Below are 25,877 nucleotides of genomic sequence, written 5' to 3' on the forward strand. Positions count from 1 at the left end.
TACATATATATGTATTTTTTTGTATGCTTCGTATTCGATGATAAATTAGTAAAATACCATAATGTATTTTAGTATATCTTTTAGTCTAATTCGCATACAGATTTATATTTACATTTCTTGAACATATAAAAGAAAATTATATTTTTAATGTATATTTTTATATGATTTATGTGTAAATATTTTTTCTTTTAAGTATGTTAAAGGTAATAACTGAATAGATTTATTCTGCAACTTTCTTAATAAAATGCTTAAAGTGCACCCTTATAAATATTTTGATATTGTTAAAAAAAAAATTAATAAAATATTTAAATAATATAGCTATACAAATATATTTAAGATTAATTATTATTTGTATTTTTTTGAATACTAAAAAAATATATAAAATGATATTACAATGATAAAAATATTTGAAATATTTTTTAGTAATATTCAAAAAAAAATTTTATAACTTTTTAGGAGTGTATGCATATTATTTAAAAGGTATAAAATTATAATAAAAGAAACAATTGACAATAATTATTAGACAAAAAACATTTCCTATTTGTTAATTAAATAAAAATAGCGTTTAAGGATACTTTTTGGTATTTAAATATTCCACAAAGTTATAACTATAAAATATTATATATATATGTAATACCATTATTTTGTTGTCTAAAAAACTTCCATGTAGATATATGGATGCACATATCGTTTAGTATATAGTTCATTATATTCCATAATGTATTACCTATTAAAAAATACATTAAACTTTGATAGCTTTAAGAATATAAAACTCGATTTAATTAACAAAGTCGAGACATCTGATATTTCAAATTCACATGAAGAAAATGAAGTATTTAATTTTTTAAAAGATAAAGAAATATCTGCCGAAGAATTAAATCTCAGTAAACAAAGAAATTTAAAAAATACAGTTTCAATGGAAAAAAAACTAAAGCATATCAATAGTTTGAGGAAGTATTTAAGTGATATAACAAATATAAGATATAATGAAAAACCAAGTTCACATAAAAGGAAAAAGAAAGCTCTCAGTGAAGGAAATATAAACGTATGTTCAATATCAGAAGATTTCTATAATTATGAAAACAAAACAACTCAAATATTAAAGAACAAAACAAATATGAAAACTGTAATATTGCATGATATGCTCTATGAAACTTCACATAAAAAGATAGAGAAAAATGGATTTATAAAAAAACAATTTATTAAAAACTTCTTATTGAAATATGTTATGAAAAAATGTAAAAACAACACTATGAAATGCATTTTAATAATAAATAGAATCGTAATAAATGGTAAATTAAACATCTATATTCAGTGTTGTAACAAATTCAATATTGGAAAAGATAACAACAGTAAACATGCAATGGTTTATTTAGAAAAAAATACCTACCAAATGTTAATAAAAAAGAAATTAAATTTTATAAAAAATAATAGGAAATTGCAAAGTTATCTAAAGAAATTACTTCTTGAAAGAAATAACATTAGAACTAATCAAGTTAGATATGCTATAAAAGAAATATATTTAAAAAAAAGATTATGCTTAAAAAATGTCAATTGTATTTTCAATAAACATGGAAAATATTTGAATAACAGTATAAACAGCCATGAACATATTGATATGGTGAAGGAAATAAATATAACACCTTTCCTTATGGATAAACAGGTACTTTTATTTATTCATTTTTGTATATCTATGCATATGGAGAAAATAGAAGTTTTAATTCACTATTTTTCATTTTTTGCAGGAATTACATGTGTACAACCAAAATGAAATTAGCAACGATATGTATAAGCTTGATGTAGAACATATTTATGGAAATGGAAATAATTTAAAAGCTCAAAATCCTACTAACTTCATAAATATAGACATAAATAGTAATCAAGATGATATCAGTAGAATTAGGTTGTTTAAAAAGTGTAGTAAATCTTTTGAAGTAAGTAACTTAAAAGACAGTATAAATACAAATACGTTCAATCAAAAAAATATAAATTTAAGCATAATAAGAAGAATGAGCACTAATAATCACCGGATAAATAAAAACCATGTAAAAAAAAATAAAGATAAAAATATTCATTTTCTTAGTAACAATATAAACTTTTATGAAACCTTAATTAATCAATCAAAATCCAAAGAAAACAGTTTTATAAAAGATAACACATTTTCTGATAAAAATATAATTCAAAATCAAGAAATTAATGAAATAAAGGAAAAAATTAAAACAACATTAATAGGTTTAAACAATATTAAAAAAAATAACTATAAATTAAAATTCTGTCTTGAAAAAGAAATAATTGATAATACAATCCATCATAATGAATTAAAAAAAAGTATAACTTCTCTTTTCAATGAAAATACGTTACAAAATAAAAATGAAAAAACTGTAAAACATCCTAAAAATAAAAAAAAATCAATAAATACAAGTAATAGTAAACAAAAATATATGGAATTAGTTGTAAAAGAAAATGAGGAATATACAAATAATGGAAGCAACCAAATTGTTAACGTAAATTTGCAAACAAATGCAGATTGTACATATAATAAAATAAAAAATGAAAATAAAGATTGGGAGAAATATATAGAAAACAAAATAGATGAACAGGAAATTCTTTTTAACAATTTCAATGCTGATGAGTTTGTGGAAAGAGAATCTACACAATTAGAAAGAGGACAACATTTAAAAGAAACAAATAATAAGATAAATAAAAAGAAAACAAATATACTCAATAAAAATGAATTAAATGAAAATAACTTTATCAATAAAAGGAACATACATGGTTCTGAATTTGTTTGTGAACAAAAAGGTGATATGATAAAAGATGGTGAAAGAAAATTATATAATAAAATTGAAGTAAATCCAGACAATAATTTTATAAATAAATTAAAAAACGACAAAAAAGAAGTTATGGATAATTTTGAAAATTATGAAAAAGGAATTACACATGATAATATGAGAAATGCTGAAAATGAATATCTAAGTTTTGAATATAAAGAGAAAGACACGTTAATAAATAATATAAAAAATAATAATGATATAACAGAAAATACGGTTAGTTCTAATAATTTTGCAAGTTTTACTTCTCTAAAAAATGTGGTGCCAAGTTCATATAAAACCACAAAAAAAGAGTTTGATATAACAAATGTAAGATATATCAAAAAAATAATAAATTGTGAAATATATATAAATAGTAAATTTGAAAAAATAAATGAAAGGAATAAAAATGCAATAAATATAATTGAAAAGTATTTAAATAACAGAGATAGAAAAGCACATATAGACTTCACAAAACAAAAAGAGGGGAAAAAAACATCTTTTAAAACAAATTATATATTTGAAAATACACAAAATGAAAAAGATGTTAAATTATTACCAAACTTATATGATCATTATGCATGCTTATTATTGAACTTAAAAAATTCAAAAGTTGTATAAGAATGTTTACTAATATTTTTGGTTATTAACCGTATTTGTCAAATTTGTTATAAAATTATATGTACATGCATGTTTTGTACTCATTAAAATTAAACACGTTTTTCGTTATTAGTATTTATTTTTTGCATATTATAAACTTTGTTAAGTTTTTTTTTTTTCGAATTAACACTTAGACATTTGAATATTTGCTTAATTACTCATATAATTTGAAAACAATTTTTGTTTACCCAAGTTATTAAACATATGGGCAACATTATAGTTGTGGTTTTGTGAGCATAAACCATATATATATTCTATTATATACTAAAAAATAAGTATAATAATTTACATATACAAAATTAATTAAAAATAGAGATCGGAATTTAAAAAAATTATATAAACTAGTTTAAATAAATGTATATATGTACATTTTGTTTTATTCTTTTTTCATGAAAATTTTATACTTCATATTCTTAAGACACGCTCCCATTATTTAAGCTAGATATATTTTTGTGTTTAAGGGGAAGCAAATGCCAAAAGAAATATAAAGACAATTATTTGAATATTAATTTTTTATATGCATGTTTTAAAGAAAACAAAAAAAGCTGGAAAAAAATCACAAAACAAAAGAATAAACATTTATTTTTGAACATATTATGTTCTTGAAATAAAAGTGCCGATATTCTAATTATATGTGGGGTTGTCTTACTTTTTAAAGAAGAAATGCTAACCTTATTGTATATGCTTGATGTTTTATTTTTTAAAAGAATTATTTTAATATAAAAAATAGCAACCTATGTAAATATATATGCATGTTTCATATAGTTTATTAAAAATTTTTTACTCATAGTTTGATATTTCTTTAAGATTGAAATTAAAAATATGTAAATAATATATGCTCGTTAATTTTGTTATATTTTTTATTTATGATTGCTGCAATTTTTTTAGAATTTTGTGTTTTAGTTTAGGAGAATATTGTTTAATTTTATTTATCAATTTTTTTCGCAATCATATAAATATTTTATGGAATTATTATATTACCGAAAAAAATAGTACCACAGATACATATTGCATATCTAGTATTTTCTAATTCCATGTATATTTAGAATTAAAATAAAATCTATAATTTCTAACATTATAAAAATTAAATTTTATATTTATTTTTTTTTGTAAAAAATGTAATAATAAAGTGTAAATATTATAAAATACATTTCAACGAGAGACAATAAGCATATACATTGAGTATATATTTGCATCTTAAATTTTTTTATTAATTTCAAATGACTGTAGAATAATAATTAATACTATGTTTTTTTTTTATTTTTAAAAAATTAATAAAATATAAATTTTAGTTTTAATTTTAATTTTTATTTTTATGGTTTAGTATCTTAGTTTTATCATATTTTATTTTTCACTTAATTTTGGATTCGATGAAATATTGAGAATACCCCTTGCTTTCACTTAAAAAAACTCAACGACAAAATAATAGAATTATGAAAAAATGGATAGATATTATTTTTTTCCAACTTTAAAAAAGCCTTCAGGTTCTTATAATGAAAAGTATGATAAATTTAAAAATATGAACAATGCTAATATGTCAGAAAGTATAAATATAGGAAACCCATTTAGTAATCACAAATATAATTATTTATCTGAATATGATATACTTGATAATAGTAATGCTCAAATAAAATATCCGACACATTATCTTAATAATGTAAAAAATAGACTGACAAAAGAATCAAATCAATATACAGATTTTTCATGTAATACCAATTCATCTACCGCATATGACACTAATTTATATGGTAACAATTTTATGCTAAATAATCGTTACTCCTACATAAGGGCAAAATATCTCAAAGGAAATAATTATAATATTAATAACATTCCAGAAGAACAAGAAAACGACACCAACCCATTTACGGTTAATTTGGACAACTTTAATAATAAACATACAAAAAAAAATGATAATAATACTAAAGAGATAGACACATGCATCATGTTCAAAAAAAATTATACAAATAATTCTTTAAAAATAAATAAAAATATGAACAGTAATGTTTTAGAAGAATGTATTAGCTACACACCAGCTAATACTTTACCAAACTGTACATTTGATAACAAAAGTGATATTAAAATGAGGGGATACAAAAATAATTACATATATGCATATGATAACAAAAATAGTGAATCAAACTTTGAAACGAATAAATTTTATGGTGATATAGAAGCAGTTATGACATATAAAACATTTGACGAAAAAATGCAAAGTTTGGAAGAAAATAGTAATTCCCTATCAGTTTATTCACAAAAATATAATAAAGAAGTAAACGAAAATGAAAGTATATATTTAAGAAATAGTATCTCCCAATTAATAAAAAGAGAGTTATCAAACTGTAAAGAAAATAATATATTTATAAAATTTATTATGTCTGAAATAAATATAAACATAAAGATATATAAACTATTTATAATTTTGATAGTATTAATATTATTATCATTATCTAAAAATATTCAAAACTATGCAGTTGTTACTAGAAAATGTTATAATATATATGAAAGTCCATTAAAATCTACAAAAAGATTATTAAAATATATGATTATTATTTTTAAAATTATATATAAATGTTCTTTTCCAATTTTTTCATATATAATATCATTTATATTTGTTACTATTATCAGAACATTTATCCTTTTAAATATCCCTATATTTATATTCATATTATATTGGAAAATTCTAATAAAAAATGAAGAATCACATATAAAATTTTATTGTCAAACATATTTTAATATATATATGTATATTATTATGCAGGTTGCACCCATTTTTAAAAATTGTTCAAAAACACAAATATTGAGTAATTTATTGTTTTTATCATACAGACTTTATCAGTTTATTTTTATTTACATTGGTAGATTTTTTATAAAATTTTATAAGGACAATCTTTACCCTTTTACTCAGCATAAACAAGAGGACATATTGCACAAGACATAGCACACTATATACATATACCTCCATTTGTGTTTATGTGAATGTATATGTTTTAGCATTTTTCCGCTACCAACCTTAGAATGTTCATATACTCTTTCCGTATTTGATAATGTTATGACTAGATAATAGTATGTACTATTCATATACTAATGGGATGGGATTATTTTTATATGTAGTTGATTTAATTCATATAATTATTTTTGCAATGTTTTATTGTTTAGTATAAATTGAATAGTTTTTCTTTTTGTTTTTTTTTTTCTCCATATTTGTTTCTTTTATTATTTGTTCTTATATATCATTGGATACTATGTGTCACATTTTACACATTATAATGTATCAGATTTTAAATTCGACAAATTATCAAAAAAGAAAAAATATTATTTTTAATTGTGCATACATAATATATCTTATTATTTTTTTATGTTTATTTTTATATTTGCATAATGTTGTATCTTTAATTAAGAATAAAAAATAGTATAGGGAACAAATTAAAAAAAAACTCTATATACATGATACACACATATATAGTGATGTATTATGTATAGCTAGCGATTTGGCTTTTTAATTTTTTAATTTAATTTTTTTTTTTACAATTTTAAACTATGTAAAAATATAAAACTTGTTATTTCAAAGATTTCAAAGATTTCAAAAATTCAAAAAGCACAACATGGATATTCAATCGAATATTGTAAACTCCATGATATTGTCATTAAAAACTTGCAAAGATAAAAACAAATGTAATTTTTTCGCCATTTCATTTGTTTAATTTGTTATATATTCCTCTTGCTTATATTTATACACACTTTTAATTATTATATATAAAAAAACATTTATTTTTTTATTCAATTTCGTTCGTAGATATATTGCTACTAAATGAATTCCTCTCACTTTTTCCATTACATGCTGAAAAAAGTTTAAAACTATGCTTAAAATCAAAAATAAAAAAGTATACACTAATAAAAGAAAAACACCAAAATAGAGAATATTATCCACACCAACATTTCGCAAAACTAAATAGGGAAAGATATTCTAAAAAAACAGACTCATGTTTTAGTGATGGAGCTTATAATATTACTAGAAAAAAGGCAAAAGAAAATTTAAGCAAAATCAAAAAGAAAAAGACAAAAATAAATTTTTTCATAGTTTCGGGAGATAACCAAAAATATATAGTATTAAAAAACTCTTGTTCATGTTTTTATTTTAAAGAAAAAGTATTATGTGATAGTCGTGACGTATTATGCAAGCATATTTTATCTGTTATCTTAGCAGAATGTTTTAATAATTACACACAGTTTTTTTTAGATTCTTCTATATTTTTTGAATATTACTTTAAAATGATGAACACTGAAACATATGACAAAATAGGTAATAAAGAAATGTGAACTTGTATTTGCATAAAAAATGTAGAAAATATTAGAAAGTTGTAGAATTTAGCCTAAAGGAAGATTTAAATCCGTCATTTTGTTTATCTGATTGTTTTATTTATACACCTTTTTTGTGTTGAAACTTTTTAAATTAGCGATAAAACGCAAAGCAATTACTAGCATGCGCTATATCAAATTTAATTAAATTTTAAATATAAATAGTTTATTAAAAAAAAAGGAAATGAAAAACATATACGCACGTACATATATATATGAGCATACGCATGTATGATATGCAAATTATGAAAAAAAGGAATACACATTTAGTTTGAAATAATGAGAAAAGTACTAATTATTTTTTGAGTAATTACACATATATATATGTATGTGGACTTTATTAAATCATTTTCTTATAAATGAATATTTAGGTTTCGTATAAAAAAAAAGCAATAAATAAACCTTGTTATTTATTAAAAATATATTATCATATTAATCTAAAAAAAAATATAAATACCCATAGAAACAAATAATATGGGATCTATAAATGAATTAAGGATAATTCGTATTCTGGATGGGATTTAAGCATGTATTAAAATTTTTGAAAAAAATATCCTAAATATATTTTTAAAAGGTACTCTATATATACATTTAACTATCACCTTTTTCAATTTACTATATCATTATCAACAAGTTTACTTATGTACATGACTAAGACTTTTTACTCTTGGGGGATAAACATGTGAACCATCTATACGATTACACATGTGCTCTTCAAGGTCCTTTCTTAAATGGTTTCTAACACTTTCATCTGTTATTGTGGTATACCATATTTCTATTCTTATATAACCATATCGTGTGGTACTTAATTTATCCACTAACCTAATTCCTGTTATTAAGTCATAATGTTTTAAACTACAACCAATAATTGCAAGAACAAGATTATTCCAAAATTCATCTATTTGGCTATATGGAAAATCTTTTGGTAATATTTTATATTCAAAATGTCCCCCTCCAGCATTGGCTGGGTCTTCCCACATAGGTTGAATATTATCTCTAAAAATCATAAGAGCATCAACAATACGAAATATTCCATCATCTGAAAATCTGGTCATACTTCTTTGTGCAAGTAAATCACTTGGTTGAGGTAATCTATTCCATAATTGCCAAAACTTTTGAACACTATTAAATTTTGCTAATGGTCTTGTATAATCCTTATAATTATTACTTTGTTTAATTTTATTATCAGAAACTTGCTCCCATATTACCCAATTGTATTGTAACAACAAGGGATTTGATAAATCGATCTTCGTAGCTTCAATTTTTTCATTTAAATCAAATGCATCTCTGCTGCTCTTATTAAAAGTTAGGTACTTCATTTTATTGAAACTTATATTTTTTTATATACACGATTTTTAGGAAATATTAATAGGTATAATATAAATATTATATTATATTCGCTAATTAGGGCTTATATGTTTGTATTTGAAAAAAGCAATAAAGGTAAAAAATAATATATCTCACATAAATAAATTAGTACCTTTTTTTCGTTTTGTTAATCTATATATATTTGAAAATATGCATACAGTCGTATATCATTACTATATATGAATAAATAATTATATAATTTGTAGAATAAATATTAAATATTTTTCTTGAATAATTGCTATTAAAAATTTTATCAAATTCTTACATTTTGGCGATCTTAAATTTTCCTCTATATCAATTAAAATAAAAATTTTCAATGTGAAAAATTATTTATGATGATTTTCGTTTATACATTATCACTTAATGTTAGTAAAGTAAAACATTACAATTTTTTATGCGCTTAAATTATTTAAAAAATTTTTTTATGGGTAAATAAAAAGGTATGGTATGCATAGCAAAATTCAGTTAATGCCCTGATGAATATATATATCACCCAATTATAATGCAAAAAAAAAATATATATATATAATATTTTTTTGTGGGGAAAATATTGCAAAAAAGGTGAATAAATATAAGAACTATAGAGAAATAAAAATGTACGATAAATTTTAATTTTATATACAAAAAATAATAATTTTTTTGTTTGTGCTATTCAATTAATTTGTAGATAAAGTAAATACTTGTTTATGTATATATCGTGAAAAAATTGGCATATATCAGCGATATACCTCAATTTGTGTTTTTTTTCATGTATAAAAACCTGATACACTAAAATTATATATGAAATGGTCTATCAATATATATTAAAAAATTTGTAATAATGAATATAATTGTACTATGAAAAGTAAATTTGATAGAAAAAGTCATTATTATAGAAACAACAATGTAATAAATATGCAAATAAGAACATTTTTATTTTTAAATTTAAAGAAATGCAAAATATACACTCTTCACTTCTCTGTGTAAATAAATATAGAAAATACAATAAATATGTATATATTTTTTAATATATATATGCATACAATTGAATAAATGCCCTATATATTAATGCTACTTACATTTTTCCTACACTTTCACATCGTAGTGCATATATGTAAAAATATCAAAATATAGCTCTAAAAAATATATCCAATAATTCATAAATACATTCATTCAAAATATGTATGCATTTTTTAATTTATATTTAAAGGGGAAAAGCCCACTTAAAAAATTGAGATAATGCTTATATTTTATGTTAAAAATATTATATTTAATCATAAGGCGTCAAATAAAACAACTTGTTTTTTAAAAGGTTATTTCATTTGTTTAACATATTTATCAAAAAAAATGATAACGTTTAATCATATAATTAATTTCCTATTTCAAATAAAGAATTATAACTACATATAAATATATTTAGTATATATCGAGGCAAGGAAAGACATGATTATAATGCATCATTCTCTTCCAAATATTATATATATTATATTTTTATAAACTTGTATATGAAAATATGTGTATTTTGTCTTAAATTTAAATAGGTTTAATAACCATAGACACACTATTTTCAATGAAATTATTAGTTTTAATGCCCAAATGCGTTAAATTGGTCTAGTAAACAGGACAATGTGCAATTATTATTATAAATAGTAGTTGTCTTATTATTATATATACATTAGATAGTCTGTTCACACCAAAGGAACTTATCAATGCTATATGCATAGACATTTGTTTTTTTACTATTTATGCAAAGTGTATGTTGTCATTAGGACGTTTCCAATTGAATTATATAAGACAAGTATTTTAGTGTATTATATTGTTAATTGTCTACTTAATATTAAGGACATAATTCAACTATATTTTTTTTATAACATTTGAAAACATACACACTTTTTTAAAGTAACTATATTGGCCTTAAATTAAATAACTATAATGCTCACTGTTATAGCTTGAAAAAATAAAAAAAATAATAACTGATAAATAGCTAATCATATTTTATATTCATAATTTAGCTATGCTACTATGTAAAATAAGCTTTATATGTAAATAAAATTATTTTATATTTTTTTTTTTTTTGTAAAGGATAAAATAGCTAGTCACGATTTAATAGTTGTACAGCATGAAACATTTACTAATACAAAAAACAACTCTCATTTTAGCTTGACAATGAAAAAAATATTATGAAATAATGTATTACGGTATGAAAATTATGAATACGCAAGAAATAATTTACAAAAATTTAGCTATATAGTTAAGTAGCTATTTAGCTACCTGACTATTTAACTAAAAAAATTGTATTAGCTACAATATAAATTATGTATTTAATTTAATTTTATTTTATTTCCAAAAAAATATATATATAATTTATTGTTTGTATTTTATTTATATATTTTTAATTAAATTTTTTATTAAATTTTTTATTTAATTTTATTTTATTTGTGTAAACTTTATAAATACTGTTGTATTATTTAAATTTCCGTTGTTCTACATATTTATAAATTTGTTATATATAATGACAACCATATATTTATTTTCTACAGTTTTTTTTAATACATAATATATTTTTTTTGTCTTTTTTCATATTTCATAAGTTTAAGATTTTTTATTATTACCTTTAATATAGCTTTAAATATATATTTTTGTTTCGCTATCTGAGACACCTTATTGCTCATATTTTTTTATTCTTTAATTATATTTCATTTTACATATTATTACACATATATTTTTTCCGTTTATTTATTTAAATGTAAGGCCCTTCAAAAAAATAATATAAAAATAGAAATATAATCTATTTTAAGTACAAATCGAAACACAAATGAACAAAAAATTTGTGTTAGCATTGTCTTATTTAGTACTTTGTGTGCATTTTATTATAGCAAGCACAAAAGGAAACGAAGATGAATTTAACGGAGGCCAAATTGTAAGAGATTCGTTTCTTCAAAAAAGTTTATCAAGAAACCAACCGCCACCATGTGTAGGTGATGCGTGTCTTTGTCAAAGTTATTACGATTTAACTTTGATTTTAGATGAATCGGGGAGTATCAAAAAAAAAAATTGGGAGAAGTATGTTGTTCCATTTACAGAACAAATTGTAAAGGGTTTAAAAATAGGCGAAAATGATATTCACGTGGGAATTTTACTATTTGCCTTGAAAAACAGAGATTATATTACTTTTGACAATGATATACGATACAAAAAAACTGAACTTTTGAAAAAAGTAAATGATCTAAATGACGATTATCGTTCAGGATCAGACACATATATTTTAGAAGCTTTAAAGTATTCATTGAAAAATTATTCATTGAACAAAAATGCAAGGGATGGTGCACCAAAGGTAACCATACTATTTACCGATGGAAATGATAGACATGCATCTAAGTCTCAATTTCATAAAATGCATTCCGAATATCGAGACAATAATGTAAAATTGTTAGTTTTGGGTGTTGCAGCTGCAGAAGAGAAAAAATTAAAAGTTATAGCTGGATGTGAGGAGAAGGCCAGTTGTCCAAGTGCTATGAAAGCAGAATGGGAAACTATAAATAACATAACAAATAAATTAACTAATAAAATATGTGATACAGAATCTGAGTCCAATGCAATGCCAGAACCATCCGAACCAACTCCATGTATTGGGGATGAATGCTTTTGCAAAGATTATTATGATTTAACTTTAATTTTAGATGATTCAGTAAGCATTACAGTATATAAATGGAACAAAGAGGTTATTCCCTTTGCAGGAAAACTTATAAATAGTTTAAATATAAGTAAAGATAAAGTACATGTAGGAATTATGCGTTTTTCAAAAGACGTAATAACTGATGTTGATTATAGTCAAGATACACGATTTATAAAAAGTGATTTGATAAATGTAGTTGAAGATCTAAATAAAAAGTATAGATATGGGTCACGTACCAATATTGTGGATGCATTAGATTATTCTCTAAAAAACTTCACAAGACATCCAAATAGTAGGCAAAATGCACCTAAAGTAACAATACTTTTTACTGATGGAAATGATACTTCTAAAACGTTAGCAGAAGAACGTTATATGGGAATATTATATAGATATGAAAAAATAAGGTTAATTTTAGTAGGAGTTGGCCAAGCATCTCCACTTGATTTATACGCATTAGCGGATTGTGAATATGGTAAGGATTGCCCACAAGTTATAGAATGCAAATGGAACGAGTTAACGGGTATAACACCAGTTGTTACAGACAAAATATGTGATCTCGAATCACCCGTTGTCCCCGACACACCTGTTGTTCCAAATCCATCTGAGAACCCTGACGTACCTGTTGTCCCCAATCCATCTGAGAAACCTGACATACCTGTTGTTCCAAATCCATCTGAGAAACCTGACATACCTGTTGTTCCAAACCCATCTGAGAACCCTGACACACCTGTTGTTCCAAATCCAGATAACGCCGTATCTTGCCAAAATGAAGAGGATTGTTATTGTAAAGATTTTTATGATGTTACATTAATTTTAGACGAATCCGCAAGTATAGGTGAATCTCGATGGACTATGGAAGTTATTCCATTTGCAAAAGATGTTATAAACAATTTAAATATAGGCTATAATTCAGTACATGCAGGAATTTTACTTTTTTCTCATTACGCTTTGGATCTTGTTCCATTTTCCGATGAAGCACGATATAATAAGAATAGACTTATAAACAGAATAGATAGTTTAAAAACAAATTATGGAAATGGACATGAATCATTTATTGTTAAAACACTAAAGTATGCATTATATAATTACACAAAAGCCTCAGATAGAACTAATGCACCTAAAATAACAATGTTGTTTACTGATGGCAATGATTCTAGTGAATCCGATATTGAAATGTATAATATCGGATCATTGTATAGAACAGAAAGAGTAAAATTATTAGTAATAGGCGTTTCTATGGCTAGTGAAAGTAAACTAAAGCAATTAGTAGGTTGTGCACAAGATGTACCGTGCCCATTTGTTATTAAAACAGAATGGGGAACTTTAGCCCCTTTATCAGCGGCATTTGTTGACAAAATATGTGATACAGGAGCAATATTACCACCAGAAAGTAATAAACCTGAACCAGAAGCACCTGCTCCACCATGCATAGGAAATGATTGTTTTTGTCATGATATATATGATTTAACAGTAATATTAGATGAATCAGGAAGTATAGGAGCTAATAATTGGGAAAGACAAGTTTACCCATTTACTGAAAAGTTTCTTAACAACTTAGAAATATCTGAGAAGAATGTTCATGTTGGAATAATGCTATTTGCACAATATAATAGAGATTTTGTTATGTTTTCTGACAAAGAAAGTTATGACAAACCACAGTTGATGAACCATGTAAAAACCTTAAAAAAGTCTTATAAGTCAGGAGGATATACATATATAATATCAGCTCTAAATTACGGTTTGGTAAATTATACGCGCCATGGATCTAGTAGATCAGATGTGCCTAAAGTGACAATGCTATTTACTGATGGAAATAATACTGATCCAGGAGATAAATTATTGTCAGATGCAAGTTTGTTATATAAACAAGAAAATGTAAAACTGTTAGTCGTTGGTGTTGGCGCATCTACTATGGCCAACTTACGATTACTTGCAGGTTGCCACAAAACAGATGGAAATTGTCCACTTGCTACGAAAACCGAATGGGACAATCTTCAAGATATATCAAAATTAATGGCTGACAAAATATGTAATGCAGAGACCCCAGAAATTGAAGAGCCAGAATCTACTTGCCTAGGTGATGAATGTCTATGTGAGGATTATTTTGATTTAACATTTGTTGCCGTTCCATCAAGTACCAAAGACTATAAAAAGAGAAGCGGACTTATAAATTATGCTAAAAATATAATTAGCATGTTTAACATTGGAAAAAAAAATGTTCATGTATCGATTTCTATATATTTAGGAACAAAAGGTATCAATAGAGATTTCGATGATGCCATAGCATCTGATAAAAAAGGATTATTAAGAGTATTAGACCAAATGGATAATTATTTTCCTGAGGATAAAACAAACATATCTGAAGCTTTAGAAGTAGGATTAAAGCAATCATTTGGAAATGGTCATAGAGAAAAAGCCCCCAAAATTGCTTTGTTACTTACAGATAGTAATAATGATGCATATGAAAGAAGTAAACTTGAGAAAATATCAAAAAATTATACAGATAAAGGTGTTAAACTTTTAGTAATAGGGAAAGTGGATTTATCTAAGGAAATTTTATTCGTTGCAGGAGGATGTGATATAAATAATGATACATGTCCAAATGTACTTATATATAATAGTTTCATTAATGATAATAGTGTCGAAAAATTTGTAGGAGGAAACATATGTGATAGTAACAGTGGTAATGGAGAATCAGGAGTTTCCCCTTTACCTCCAAGTATTCAAGACTGTGAAGATGAATTGTGTGAAGAATGTGATGATGATACGTGTGATAACAACCCTGTATGTAAAAAAGCTATTGACATAGTTATAGCATTAGATCAATCCAGAGGAATTACTAATTTACAATGGAAAGATTATGTAAAGCCATTTATGGTAAATATAGTTAAGCAAAACTATTTATCCAAAAATAGATCACATGTAACGATAGTAAAAATGAATAGAAGCAGAAGTAGAGAACAATGGGCTTTATATAGAAAATTAAGTTATAAAAAAAATAAAATTCTTAAAAAAATCGACAGATTACGAATGTCCTATTCCAATAAAATAAAGTTGGCAGACAATTTGAAATATATAAGAACAAACACTTTTAGCAGGACCCCTGCAGATAAAAAAAAATTAATTATAATGTTAGTTGAAGGTAAATCAAATAGCGATTTAAATGACTTGAGAAGAGAAGTCGAACTTTTGAAATTAAATAAAATAACTTTATATGTATATGCAATAGATAATATTGACGAAAAGGAATATAAAATACTTGGTGATTGTGAAAAATCATCTTCTATATGTGAAAATATAGTTAAAGTATCTTGGGAAAATTTATTATCTTCTGTAGATATACATAATAAATTTATTTGCAATCAATACCCCGAAGATGCAGAATGTTCTGAATGGGGTGAATGGAGTTCATGCCCTCAATTATCATGTGATAGATCTGTTAGTAAAAGAGAAAGAAAACAACCATTTTATACAATAAAGGAAGAAGGCTATAACAGCACTGGATATGGAGATTCATGTATGGATTTAGGTTCCATAGAGTATAGATCATGCCCTATAAAAGATGAATGTAATGCTGTTTGTGGTGATTTTGGTGAATGGAGCCAATGTAGTACTTCCTGTGGAGATGGTATAAGAATAAGAACCAGAGATGTATCACCAGACAATGAAATATGCCAAACATTTAATAAAACTGAAATAGAACCATGTAATATTCAAAGTTGTGGCACTACAGAGATATGTGAAGATATTGGTGATTGGGGAGAATGGTCTTCTTGCTCAAAAACATGTGGATATTCTATTAGAGAAAGAAAATTTACAATTTTCCCAGAAAGTATAGACGAACATTCTTATTGTGAACATTTTGAGAAAATCGAGACAGAGGTATGTTCAGTTCCAAAATGTGAAAATGAAGAATGTTTTGATTGGGAAGATTGGAGTGAATGGTCAGCACCATGTGGACCCAGAAAAAGAGTTCAAAGACCCCGTTTATATAAAAAGCGATTTTCAAGTTCATCAACTATCCCTAGTCCACATATTAGAAAAGATGATAATTGTGAAGATTTTTATCAAGATAAAATTGAATATGATGACGAAACTAGTTGCCCTGATAACACATGTGGTAGCTGGACAGATTGGTCCGAATGTGATCGACCATGTAATGTTGGAGTGAGAATAAGACACTTTATTACAAATACAGTTGGTTTTAATGGAGAAAATGATGAATGTTTAGAAAGTTATAATAAAGTAGAAACTGAACCATGTTTAGATTTACCTGTATGTGATTCTGGAGAATGTAATGATTGGGAAACATGGGTTGATTGTAAAACAGACAAGGATTCCCACACCTGCCATATCCCAAATAAAAAAATCCTTACAAGAAAATTAGACTTATTAAAGAATCCCAAAACTGGTACATCACAATCTTGTAATGATTACTCTCTTTTTAGAGAAGAAGATTGCCCAACAGAAAATACTCCTTGTGTTGATGCTTTATGTAATGAATGGGATGAATGGGGAAGCTGTTCAGAAACATGTGGATTAAACTCATTCAGAATTAGAAAAAGAAAAGAGCCATTAGAGTTAATACCCGCCTCTTCAGATATCGATGGAAATGTTGGTTTAACTTGTGAAGAACAAAATGTTCGAATTGAAGAAAAACAAGCTTGTAATGTTCCTGCTTGTGCACCTCCCGTTATAGGCGGATCAAATAATGGTGAAAATGGTAGTGGAAATAGCGGTGAAAGTGGTAGTAGCAATGAGGGTTTTGGTACCGGTGAGAAAATATCAATGGCTGCAGGTATAATTGGATTAGTAGGTTTAGCAGCTGGAGGTTTAATATATGGCTATAATACATTAAATGGAGGAGAGACCCCACATAACTCTAATATGGAATTTGAAAATGTTGAAAATAATGACGGTGTAATTGAAGAAGATAACGAAGATTTTGAAGTTATCGATGCAAATGATCCCATGTGGAATTAAGAATAATTTTTTGTGAAATATGTTATATATACCCTCGTGTATATAAAACCATTTGAGAAATTTTATATTTTTTTGTGTTTTTTTGAATAGTTCACATTTGTGTGTACTATTGTATTTAATTTGACTATTTAGTTTAGAAATGTTTTTGTTTTTTTTGCTTTACTTTTGGATTGTGCATATACATTTTTTTAAGTTTCATTTTTTGTCGAATCGAATGGTATTTGCACACTGAGTAAACTCTAAATTCAAAATTTCAATGCTTAATAAATTATATATATATTTTAAATATATTTTAAAAAATTTAAAATTAGATGGAATATATAAATGTATCTATAATTATATTTTATATATTTTGATAGTTATAAGACTCGGCATTTCAATTTCCTGACTACTACCATATATTGTGTATACGCTTAAAATTGTAATTACTACTTTATGCTTTCATTAAAAGTATAGTATATATATAGGCCTTTCTAATAAAGCATTAAGTTCTTCATTCTGCAATTAATAGTCCAATTTTGGGATACAGTACTGTGTAGGATTGTATAAAGAAAAAAAAATATAAAAATGAATATGTTTTTATTTATTTATGTTTTATGATATAATTGAAAATAAACTGAGTTAAATAGCGCAAATAAAAAAGATAGAGATATAAATATATAGAATTTTTAGACAGGAAAAAATATATAATAATAATTTTTTTATAAAATTAAAAATGCATATAGATGTGTAAATGCGTATAATATGTTTGAGTCATTTATATATACATTTATTATTATATTGTCCAATAAAATGTTTAATAGTTTCTAATTTTTATTTAAGGGAGATATATAATTATATAGATGTGTATAGTGCAGGAAATAGCGCAAATTTTTTTTAAAGGGTTTTACTGCTTTTTTTCTTTATTTTAAAATAGAGAAAAAAAAATAGGGAATAGTTTTATAAAAAATATATTTCCAAAATAAATTAATTAGACATATATAAAAAGATAGAATTTACCTCAATTTTACATAAAGTATGTTATATAAAATGTTTTAGAGGAAAAAATGAATTTCAACTATATTATAAAGTCTAATGAATTAAAATATGAGAAAGGGAAAAGTAATGAGTTTTATGTTTCTTCTAAAGGATCGATAGATATTAATAATGAAAATTTTGTGAAGCATTACGAAAATTACTTAAAAAATGAAAATAAATTATTCATATATTCATGCCATCAATTGTTTGAAGCATCAAACTACAATCATTTGGAAAAAGTAAATAAAAAAGAAACATAATTTAGAAAAATTGTGACAACATCATGGTAAATTCTGATTATATATAGAAACAAGTTTACATAAGTTTTTCGAATTTTGAATTAATTTAGATTTTGTGTAATTATGGAACCAATGATGTTGTAGAGAAGTTTAATGCAAAACTATCCTGTGCTCAAGGGTACTATAAACTAAATAAAATATTTATTCTTACTTTTTTTTTCATTTTAAAATATTATTTATGTATGAATTAATTTATTTGAAGGTTTAAAAATGAATTAGTAGAAAATTACAAAATGTCTAAAGAAGATGAATATCTGGTAACATTTTTTTAAAACAAAAAATTTATATTTTCTTTTATTTTTTTGTCTCATTTTTCTATACTCATTTATTATGTTCATTTTAGGAAAATGTATTAAAGAGAGAAAAACACACAACATACCATAATATTAGACAAAAGTAATTATTCCCTTTTTATTTGTTCTGATTCTTATTAACCCATAAGAATTAATGTTTAATATATTTAATAATTTTGTCATTTTCTTACACATAACTTCAGTTGTATTGTAAAAATGGAAAAAGAGTTTAATATAAAGACTAAAGAAGAGTACGACAATTTTGAAAGACACGAAATAGTAATTAAAAAAAAAAATAATTTAGAGATTAGGTTGAAAAATATATGTGACTATAACAGTAGATAGGACATGCATATACTCCTCCTTTTCTATTCTGACTTTTAGGAAAAACAAGATTTTCAAAAAAAAAAAAAGATTGAAAATATTTTATTGGATATAATAAATGCTTCAATAAAATTAAAAAAAATTGAAGATAATTATGGGGATCATTTTTTATACGAAAAATTATTTACTTTAGAAAAAAATTTGTTTGCAAAAAAAATAAAAAACATTGATGAACATGTTCAGGCAAATATCCATTTGAATCAGACAAACAATAGAATTATTGAATATACAAAAAAAATAAAAAGTAATAACATATATTATAAAAATGAAGATAATAATGAATTAAATAAATTTATATCAACCTCTACTATTTTAAAGGATCAAAAAATAGACAATTTCTTTTTCTTAAACTTGAGAGATGTCTCTTATTTAGGTTAGACCAATCTCATGCCACTATTTCATATTTATTTATTCCATCGTCAATATATCATTATTATTGTCAAATTATTACATATTAGTTGTATGGTTTGCTTGACAAACATGAGCATGTGTCATATACTTTTAATTTTAAAGAATTGTCTTTCACTTTTTATTCCTCTATTTTTACTCCTTTCCTTGTTTAGATAAAAATAACAACATCGAAAAACGGGCATTCATAAGTCTAATAGAATATTTAAGCGCAAATTCAAATGTTTTAAACATAAAAAATAAATTTCCAAGTATCGATTTTTTGAATAAACTTTCAAACAAATTGTGGGACCGATATTTTAATTATAAAGAAAAAATATTAGACCAAATAAGTTATCCCGACTTTAATCATGTAAATGAACAAATGGTTATAAATTTTGAAAATGTAAAAAATATAGAATTTTTTAAAATAAAGCAAAGCACATTTAAATGATTGTTTTGGTTTACTTTATTTATATACCCACTTTTATTCAATGAATTTTTTTTCTTTTTTCAGACTGACAAGACTTTTCAATATTCGGCTAGTGACTATTCAGAAGGAAGTAAACAACTTTAAAAATTTCACTAAAAAATATTAACATGTTAATGCACATATTTATATTACACATATATATATATATATACCATTTTTATATTGATAGAAATAAATGGATTGGGAGTTTTGAAGTTTTTAATTTTAAACATATTCCGAAAAAGGTTTAAAAAAAAGTAGGACTAACAAAGTTAACAATTTTCACTTTGAATATATACTTTACAAAATGTGTGTCTACATTTTGTGAAGGGTTTATATTATTTTTTTTTTTTTTCGAATATTTAGCTCGATGAATTTCGGTTCAAGACTCAAAATACCTTTAAAAATAGTTATTACCGGAAAAATTAAAAAAGGTAAGATATAGCTATTTTGAAAGATTTATAGAATTATTGGTTTGTGAAAATTGACATTGTTTCTTTTTGAATATATGCAAATAACATGATAAAAATAGAAATAAAAAATAACTAAATTATGTAACATAATAATATTCAACTTTTTTTTTATATAGAAGTTAAAGTTTTAGCAAAATATTTAAAAAATAAATATTCCTTAAAGGTCTATGATTTTGATAAGATACAAAAAGAGGCTGAATATATTTGTCAAAAAAATAATGTAAATAAAAATGTGTCAGGTAAATAATGAAAAGTAAATATACCAAACAAGTTATGATTGTATATATAGAGAGTCTCCTTTTTTAAACTGTCTAATATGGATTATTTATAATGTTAAATATTTTATTCATTTTTTTTGATCAGATTTAAATGGAGAAACAAATGAAGAGGGTTGTCAAAATGCAAAATATAAAATATCCAAGAAGCTTAAGAAAATAATAAATAAATTAAAACAAGAGGAAATAAGTGACTATACTAAAGACATACTTTATGTTGATTTATTATATTATCGAATAAAATATGACAATGATATATTTCTTAATATCAATAAAAAATGCAAAAAATATAATGGATATATTATCATTAATTTTTTTTATTCACTAAGACAGTATATACTTTATGAGCTTAAATTCAAGAACCGCTTTTTTTTAAATAATTTTGTCCATAATAATTTAGATATAGTTAAAAAGGCTCGAAGTTTGCTTGAATTGGAAACGACATATCTTAAAAAAAATGAAAACAAGGAAAATGTGATGGAGGAAAATGGTCATGCCTCAAAAGACATAAATAGGGAGGATGAAACAAGCAAAGATATTGCAAAAAATAATAAAAGAAAAAAAAATAAATTACAAAAAAAGTTAAATTCAATTATGAATGAAGAAAATGAGATAGGAAACCAAAGTAATGATAGCTACATTAATTATATTGAAAAAAAGAATATTTTATTTTTTTCTAATTTTATTTGTAAAATTTTTGATATAAATAAAATGAAAAATAAAGACAAATTTGAATCAATAGATATGCATTTCCATATAAATATAAATAAAAGAAAAATGAACAAATATTTGTATAGATACTTTAATAAAAATAATATATATTATTCTATAAGTTGTCATAAATGTGAGGATGTGTGTGAAGATAAAGACAAATTTGAATTTGGATATGAAGGAAAAAATGAAAATCCAGACCTTCATTTACGTATTTATTTAAAAAGGCTAACTAAAATTGGGATAGAAAATCAACATGTTTCAAATATAGAAACAAAAAAGAAATATATTATGATAAAGTGCAACATTGTTTTATTATGCAAACATTTAAAAAAAAAAAAAAATATAAAAAAAAAAAATGAAGGAAAATGTAGCTTTTTAAAATTAGAAAAATATTATGAAGAGAAAAACAAAGTAGCAAAATATTCGTATCCATATTTAATCAAAAAAAATTTCCAATATGATAAAAGTTATGTTGAAATAAATAAATTTTTAAAGAGTTACACAAACTCTCCAAGAATTTATGTTTTAAAAAAATATATTTTTAAATATTCAAGTAAAATAATAAAAAAAGCAATTATTTCATTGAAAAAGATTTCTAATGATTGTGGAGAAAGACAGGAGTTAAAAACAAGTATAGATAACATTGTAGATAAGGATAAAATATATAAATATGTAAAACGAATAAATATAGACAAAAATTTAGTGAACTATTTTAGAGAGCGATATTTAAATATAATAAGATCGTACATAATACAGTTGTTTAATTTATTTGCTTGGGAAGAAAAATTTGAACAAAATATAAAAAAAAATATAAAACATATAAAAAAAAATGTCTATTCATTTATAGATTTTATAGATATGCACAAAATTAATGATGTTATAAAATTACAAAACAATATGACAAAAATAGGAATACAAAATGATAAGAGTAAAATGTTAATGCTTAATATGGTGATAAATATTCAAAAAAAAATATGGATAAATATACTGAAAGCTAAAAATAAAAATTATAAAAAAAAATATATATATATTCAAACTTGGTTTTATAGACAATTAATTTTTTTAACATTTTTAAAATTTAATCAAATTAATATAGAACATAAATTATACACCGATTTACAATTTTTTGTTCATGAGTTTATTTACTCTCTATTACATTATGACAATATAATGTTGTGTAAAAATGAAGATCGAAATAAATTTTATGTTTTTAATTATTTCCCAAAAAATATAAAAGAATTATTTATATATGAAAATGGTAATTATCATTTTCCTTTTTATAATTTAATGAAGAAAGATAGCACCAAATTTTTTGTAGACATACCTGAAGATAACCATAATAAAAAATCCAACAAGCCAAACAATTCTGAAAATAAAAATAATAATATAAATCAATATTTAAAACATGAACAAAGTTATATATTTTTAGCAAAAGAATATAAAGCTATAAGTAATTTTATTTTTTATTATAAACTTGATGAAATAATTAATAATTCTATAATTTCCTTACGAAATAAAATATATATTTTCCAAGACATTAATAACAAAATCAATGCATTTGTTACTTTACATTATACATGTGTTTACAACCGATTGAATTATGTGTGTGACTTGGTTAGAAATTATATACTAGCATTTAAGCCAATTCCTAGTCACTTATTCGATACATTAAATGGGAACTTTTATAATAAGCTCGATGATGTTACAAAATTAGAAAATGAAATATCGTTCAAAGATGGTGAAGAAAAAAGTGATTTTCAAAAGGAAAAAAATATTAACATGAAAGCCAAAATGGGAAACGAAAATGAAAACGATTTGTATATCACCAATGAAGAAAAATATAGTTATTTAAATGGGGGAGAAAAAAAAAGAATAAAATATGCATATATATTCATACAAAATATTCTAAATTATATATTTATTGAACATTATTTCCCAATTATATCAAAACCTACTTTGGAAAATTTTATTATATGTAGTTTGAATTTTATAAAAAATAAGTCCCAAAAAAAAGACGCTTATTCATTTTTTGCTTATAACCTTTTAAAAATATATTTTAAGAAAAACAAAATTATAGACATAAATATATTTTATCTTCCAGAGTCTATTAAAAATGCTAATACATTGAAAGTGTTTCCTCAAAATGGTAAGGAGTTGAGTCAATATATTTTTGTTCTAGACTTTTTCTTTTTCCTTCTTTTTTTTTTTTTTAATTCAAAGCATAATGGAAAAAACAGCCAAAAAATGGTTAGTTAAAAAAAAAAAAAAAATAGCTAGCTAATTTAAAATAATGCACACACATTTTATATTTCTAATTTTCTACAATTTTTGAGAGAAAAAATTATAATGAGGATCTCAATCATTTTTGCATACTTTTATCTGTGTTCTCTTTGTTGAATATTCCTTGTGGATATACATTCTTTAATAATTATTTTTTATAAATTGTTTCATTTATTTTTATGTATGGCTATAATTACGGCATGCATATTAAAGCGACAATGTTTGTGTTGTTACAATTTGCAGTGGTTACATTTTTTTTTCACAACACTTACAATATTTACAGATTTTGCAGAACTATTTAAACGTTTTGGAGGAAAAAATGGATAAGGAAGGAATAATGAAAAAATGTGAAAAAATAAAGATATTAAGAAATTGTCTTTTTTCATATGAGGAACTAGTAAAACCTAAAAATGTTACATTCACAGATAGGGATAATATACAATCAGGAGAAATAAATGTAGAAAATAAAAGTAAAAAATTATGTATATCATTTGATGAAATGGAAAAATCTAAAATGAATTTTATTGATACTGATTGTATTTGTATTGAAGAAAAAGAACAAAATTTGGAGGGCTTGGAATATTTCAATTTTCAAGAATTTAGCAACTTATGTATATTTAACATTTTCTTGAATAAAAAAAAAGAAAAAAAAAATTATAAATATGAAATATTTTTACTGAACAAGTTTGTTTTTAGGTTTTTATTCACATTTAGTCAAATGCCCTATTTTTATGAAAATGTTAATGTTTATATAAAAAATTATTTATTTAAAAAAAGTTCAAATTTTTTGTCTTTATTTGAAAAGTGTGTGCAAGAAAAAGTTGAGACAATTTCCAAGAGTAACAGCAATGCTGAAAAAATATACAAAGCACATGGGTGTGAAAAAAAAAAAATAAATACTTATATGTCATGGAATACAAAAAAAAAGGTAATCAGCAATAAAAATATCGTTAAAAAGTTGCATTTGTTTTGGTGCTCTGTATTTTGAGGAATAACTAGTATTCTTCATTATGCAATTGCTCATGCACAAGCATATAAATCCATTCTTGTAATAGTATTGTAAATATCTGTGTGTATAAACTTTTTTCTGTATATATTTGCAGATAAAGGCCAGAGATATATTGATATTTTTTTGTAATAATTATAAATATATTTTTAAAAAAAAAAATTGTATAAATAAACTGGAGTAATTATACAGCTTGAAAATAATATTTAAAAAAAAAAAAAAGTGAAACATTAAATTCGATAATGATCAAATATGACAACATATAATAGAAATAAGAAGAATTAGTAAAATATAATAAAACAATTATAATATTCTTCGTTTAAACAAAGTATATATCATATCTATATTTTCTTTTTCTTCTTTTTTTATATGCATACTTTCTTATATCTTTTGCTCATACATAAAATAATATAACAAATATATATGTATGTGCATGAAGAAAATA

The 25,877-nt window shown here is 23.4% G+C and overlaps 6 protein-coding genes across 6 annotated transcripts; 5 read left to right on the forward strand and 1 right to left on the reverse strand.

Annotated features, from left to right (window-relative positions):
- Nucleotides 1-718: 718 nt before the first annotated feature.
- Nucleotides 719-3,431, forward strand: PVVCY_0401370 (conserved Plasmodium protein, unknown function; the record flags this gene model as incomplete). The annotated part of the gene is made up of 2 exons (XM_008627707.1): nt 719-1,663; nt 1,746-3,431. The coding sequence occupies 2 exons, from the start codon at nt 719-721 to the stop codon at nt 3,429-3,431; spliced, it is 2,631 nt and encodes an 876-aa protein (XP_008625929.1).
- Nucleotides 3,432-4,911: 1,480 nt separating this feature from the next.
- Nucleotides 4,912-6,408, forward strand: PVVCY_0401380 (conserved Plasmodium protein, unknown function; the record flags this gene model as incomplete). The annotated part of the gene is made up of 1 exon (XM_037634968.1): nt 4,912-6,408. One exon carries the CDS (start codon nt 4,912-4,914, stop codon nt 6,406-6,408), a length of 1,497 nt encoding a protein of 498 aa, XP_037490156.1.
- A 664-nt stretch (nt 6,409-7,072) lies between these two features.
- PVVCY_0401390 (zinc finger protein, putative) lies at nt 7,073-7,787 on the forward strand (the record flags this gene model as incomplete). Its single annotated transcript, XM_037634969.1, has 2 exons — nt 7,073-7,142; nt 7,264-7,787. The coding sequence occupies 2 exons, from the start codon at nt 7,073-7,075 to the stop codon at nt 7,785-7,787; spliced, it is 594 nt and encodes a 197-aa protein (XP_037490157.1).
- Nucleotides 7,788-8,461: 674 nt separating this feature from the next.
- On the reverse strand, nt 8,462-9,145 carry PVVCY_0401400 (eukaryotic translation initiation factor 4E, putative; the record flags this gene model as incomplete). The annotated part of the gene is made up of 1 exon (XM_008627705.1): nt 8,462-9,145. One exon carries the CDS (start codon nt 9,143-9,145, stop codon nt 8,462-8,464), a length of 684 nt encoding a protein of 227 aa, XP_008625927.1.
- A 2,843-nt stretch (nt 9,146-11,988) lies between these two features.
- PVVCY_0401410 (circumsporozoite- and TRAP-related protein, putative) lies at nt 11,989-17,832 on the forward strand (the record flags this gene model as incomplete). The annotated part of the gene is made up of 1 exon (XM_008627704.1): nt 11,989-17,832. One exon carries the CDS (start codon nt 11,989-11,991, stop codon nt 17,830-17,832), a length of 5,844 nt encoding a protein of 1,947 aa, XP_008625926.1.
- A 1,046-nt stretch (nt 17,833-18,878) lies between these two features.
- On the forward strand, nt 18,879-25,616 carry PVVCY_0401420 (conserved Plasmodium protein, unknown function; the record flags this gene model as incomplete). Its single annotated transcript, XM_008627703.2, has 14 exons — nt 18,879-19,088; nt 19,199-19,266; nt 19,351-19,405; nt 19,492-19,544; nt 19,645-19,720; nt 19,826-20,198; nt 20,389-20,618; nt 20,730-20,775; nt 20,875-20,929; nt 21,015-21,118; nt 21,274-21,396; nt 21,521-24,393; nt 24,710-25,405; nt 25,530-25,616. The coding sequence occupies 14 exons, from the start codon at nt 18,879-18,881 to the stop codon at nt 25,614-25,616; spliced, it is 5,049 nt and encodes a 1,682-aa protein (XP_008625925.2).
- Between the last annotated feature and the right edge of the window lie 261 nt (nt 25,617-25,877).

The sequence above is a fragment of the Plasmodium vinckei genome (genome assembly GCF_900681995.1).
Source record: "Plasmodium vinckei vinckei genome assembly, chromosome: PVVCY_04".
Taxonomy (NCBI): domain Eukaryota; phylum Apicomplexa; class Aconoidasida; order Haemosporida; family Plasmodiidae; genus Plasmodium; species Plasmodium vinckei.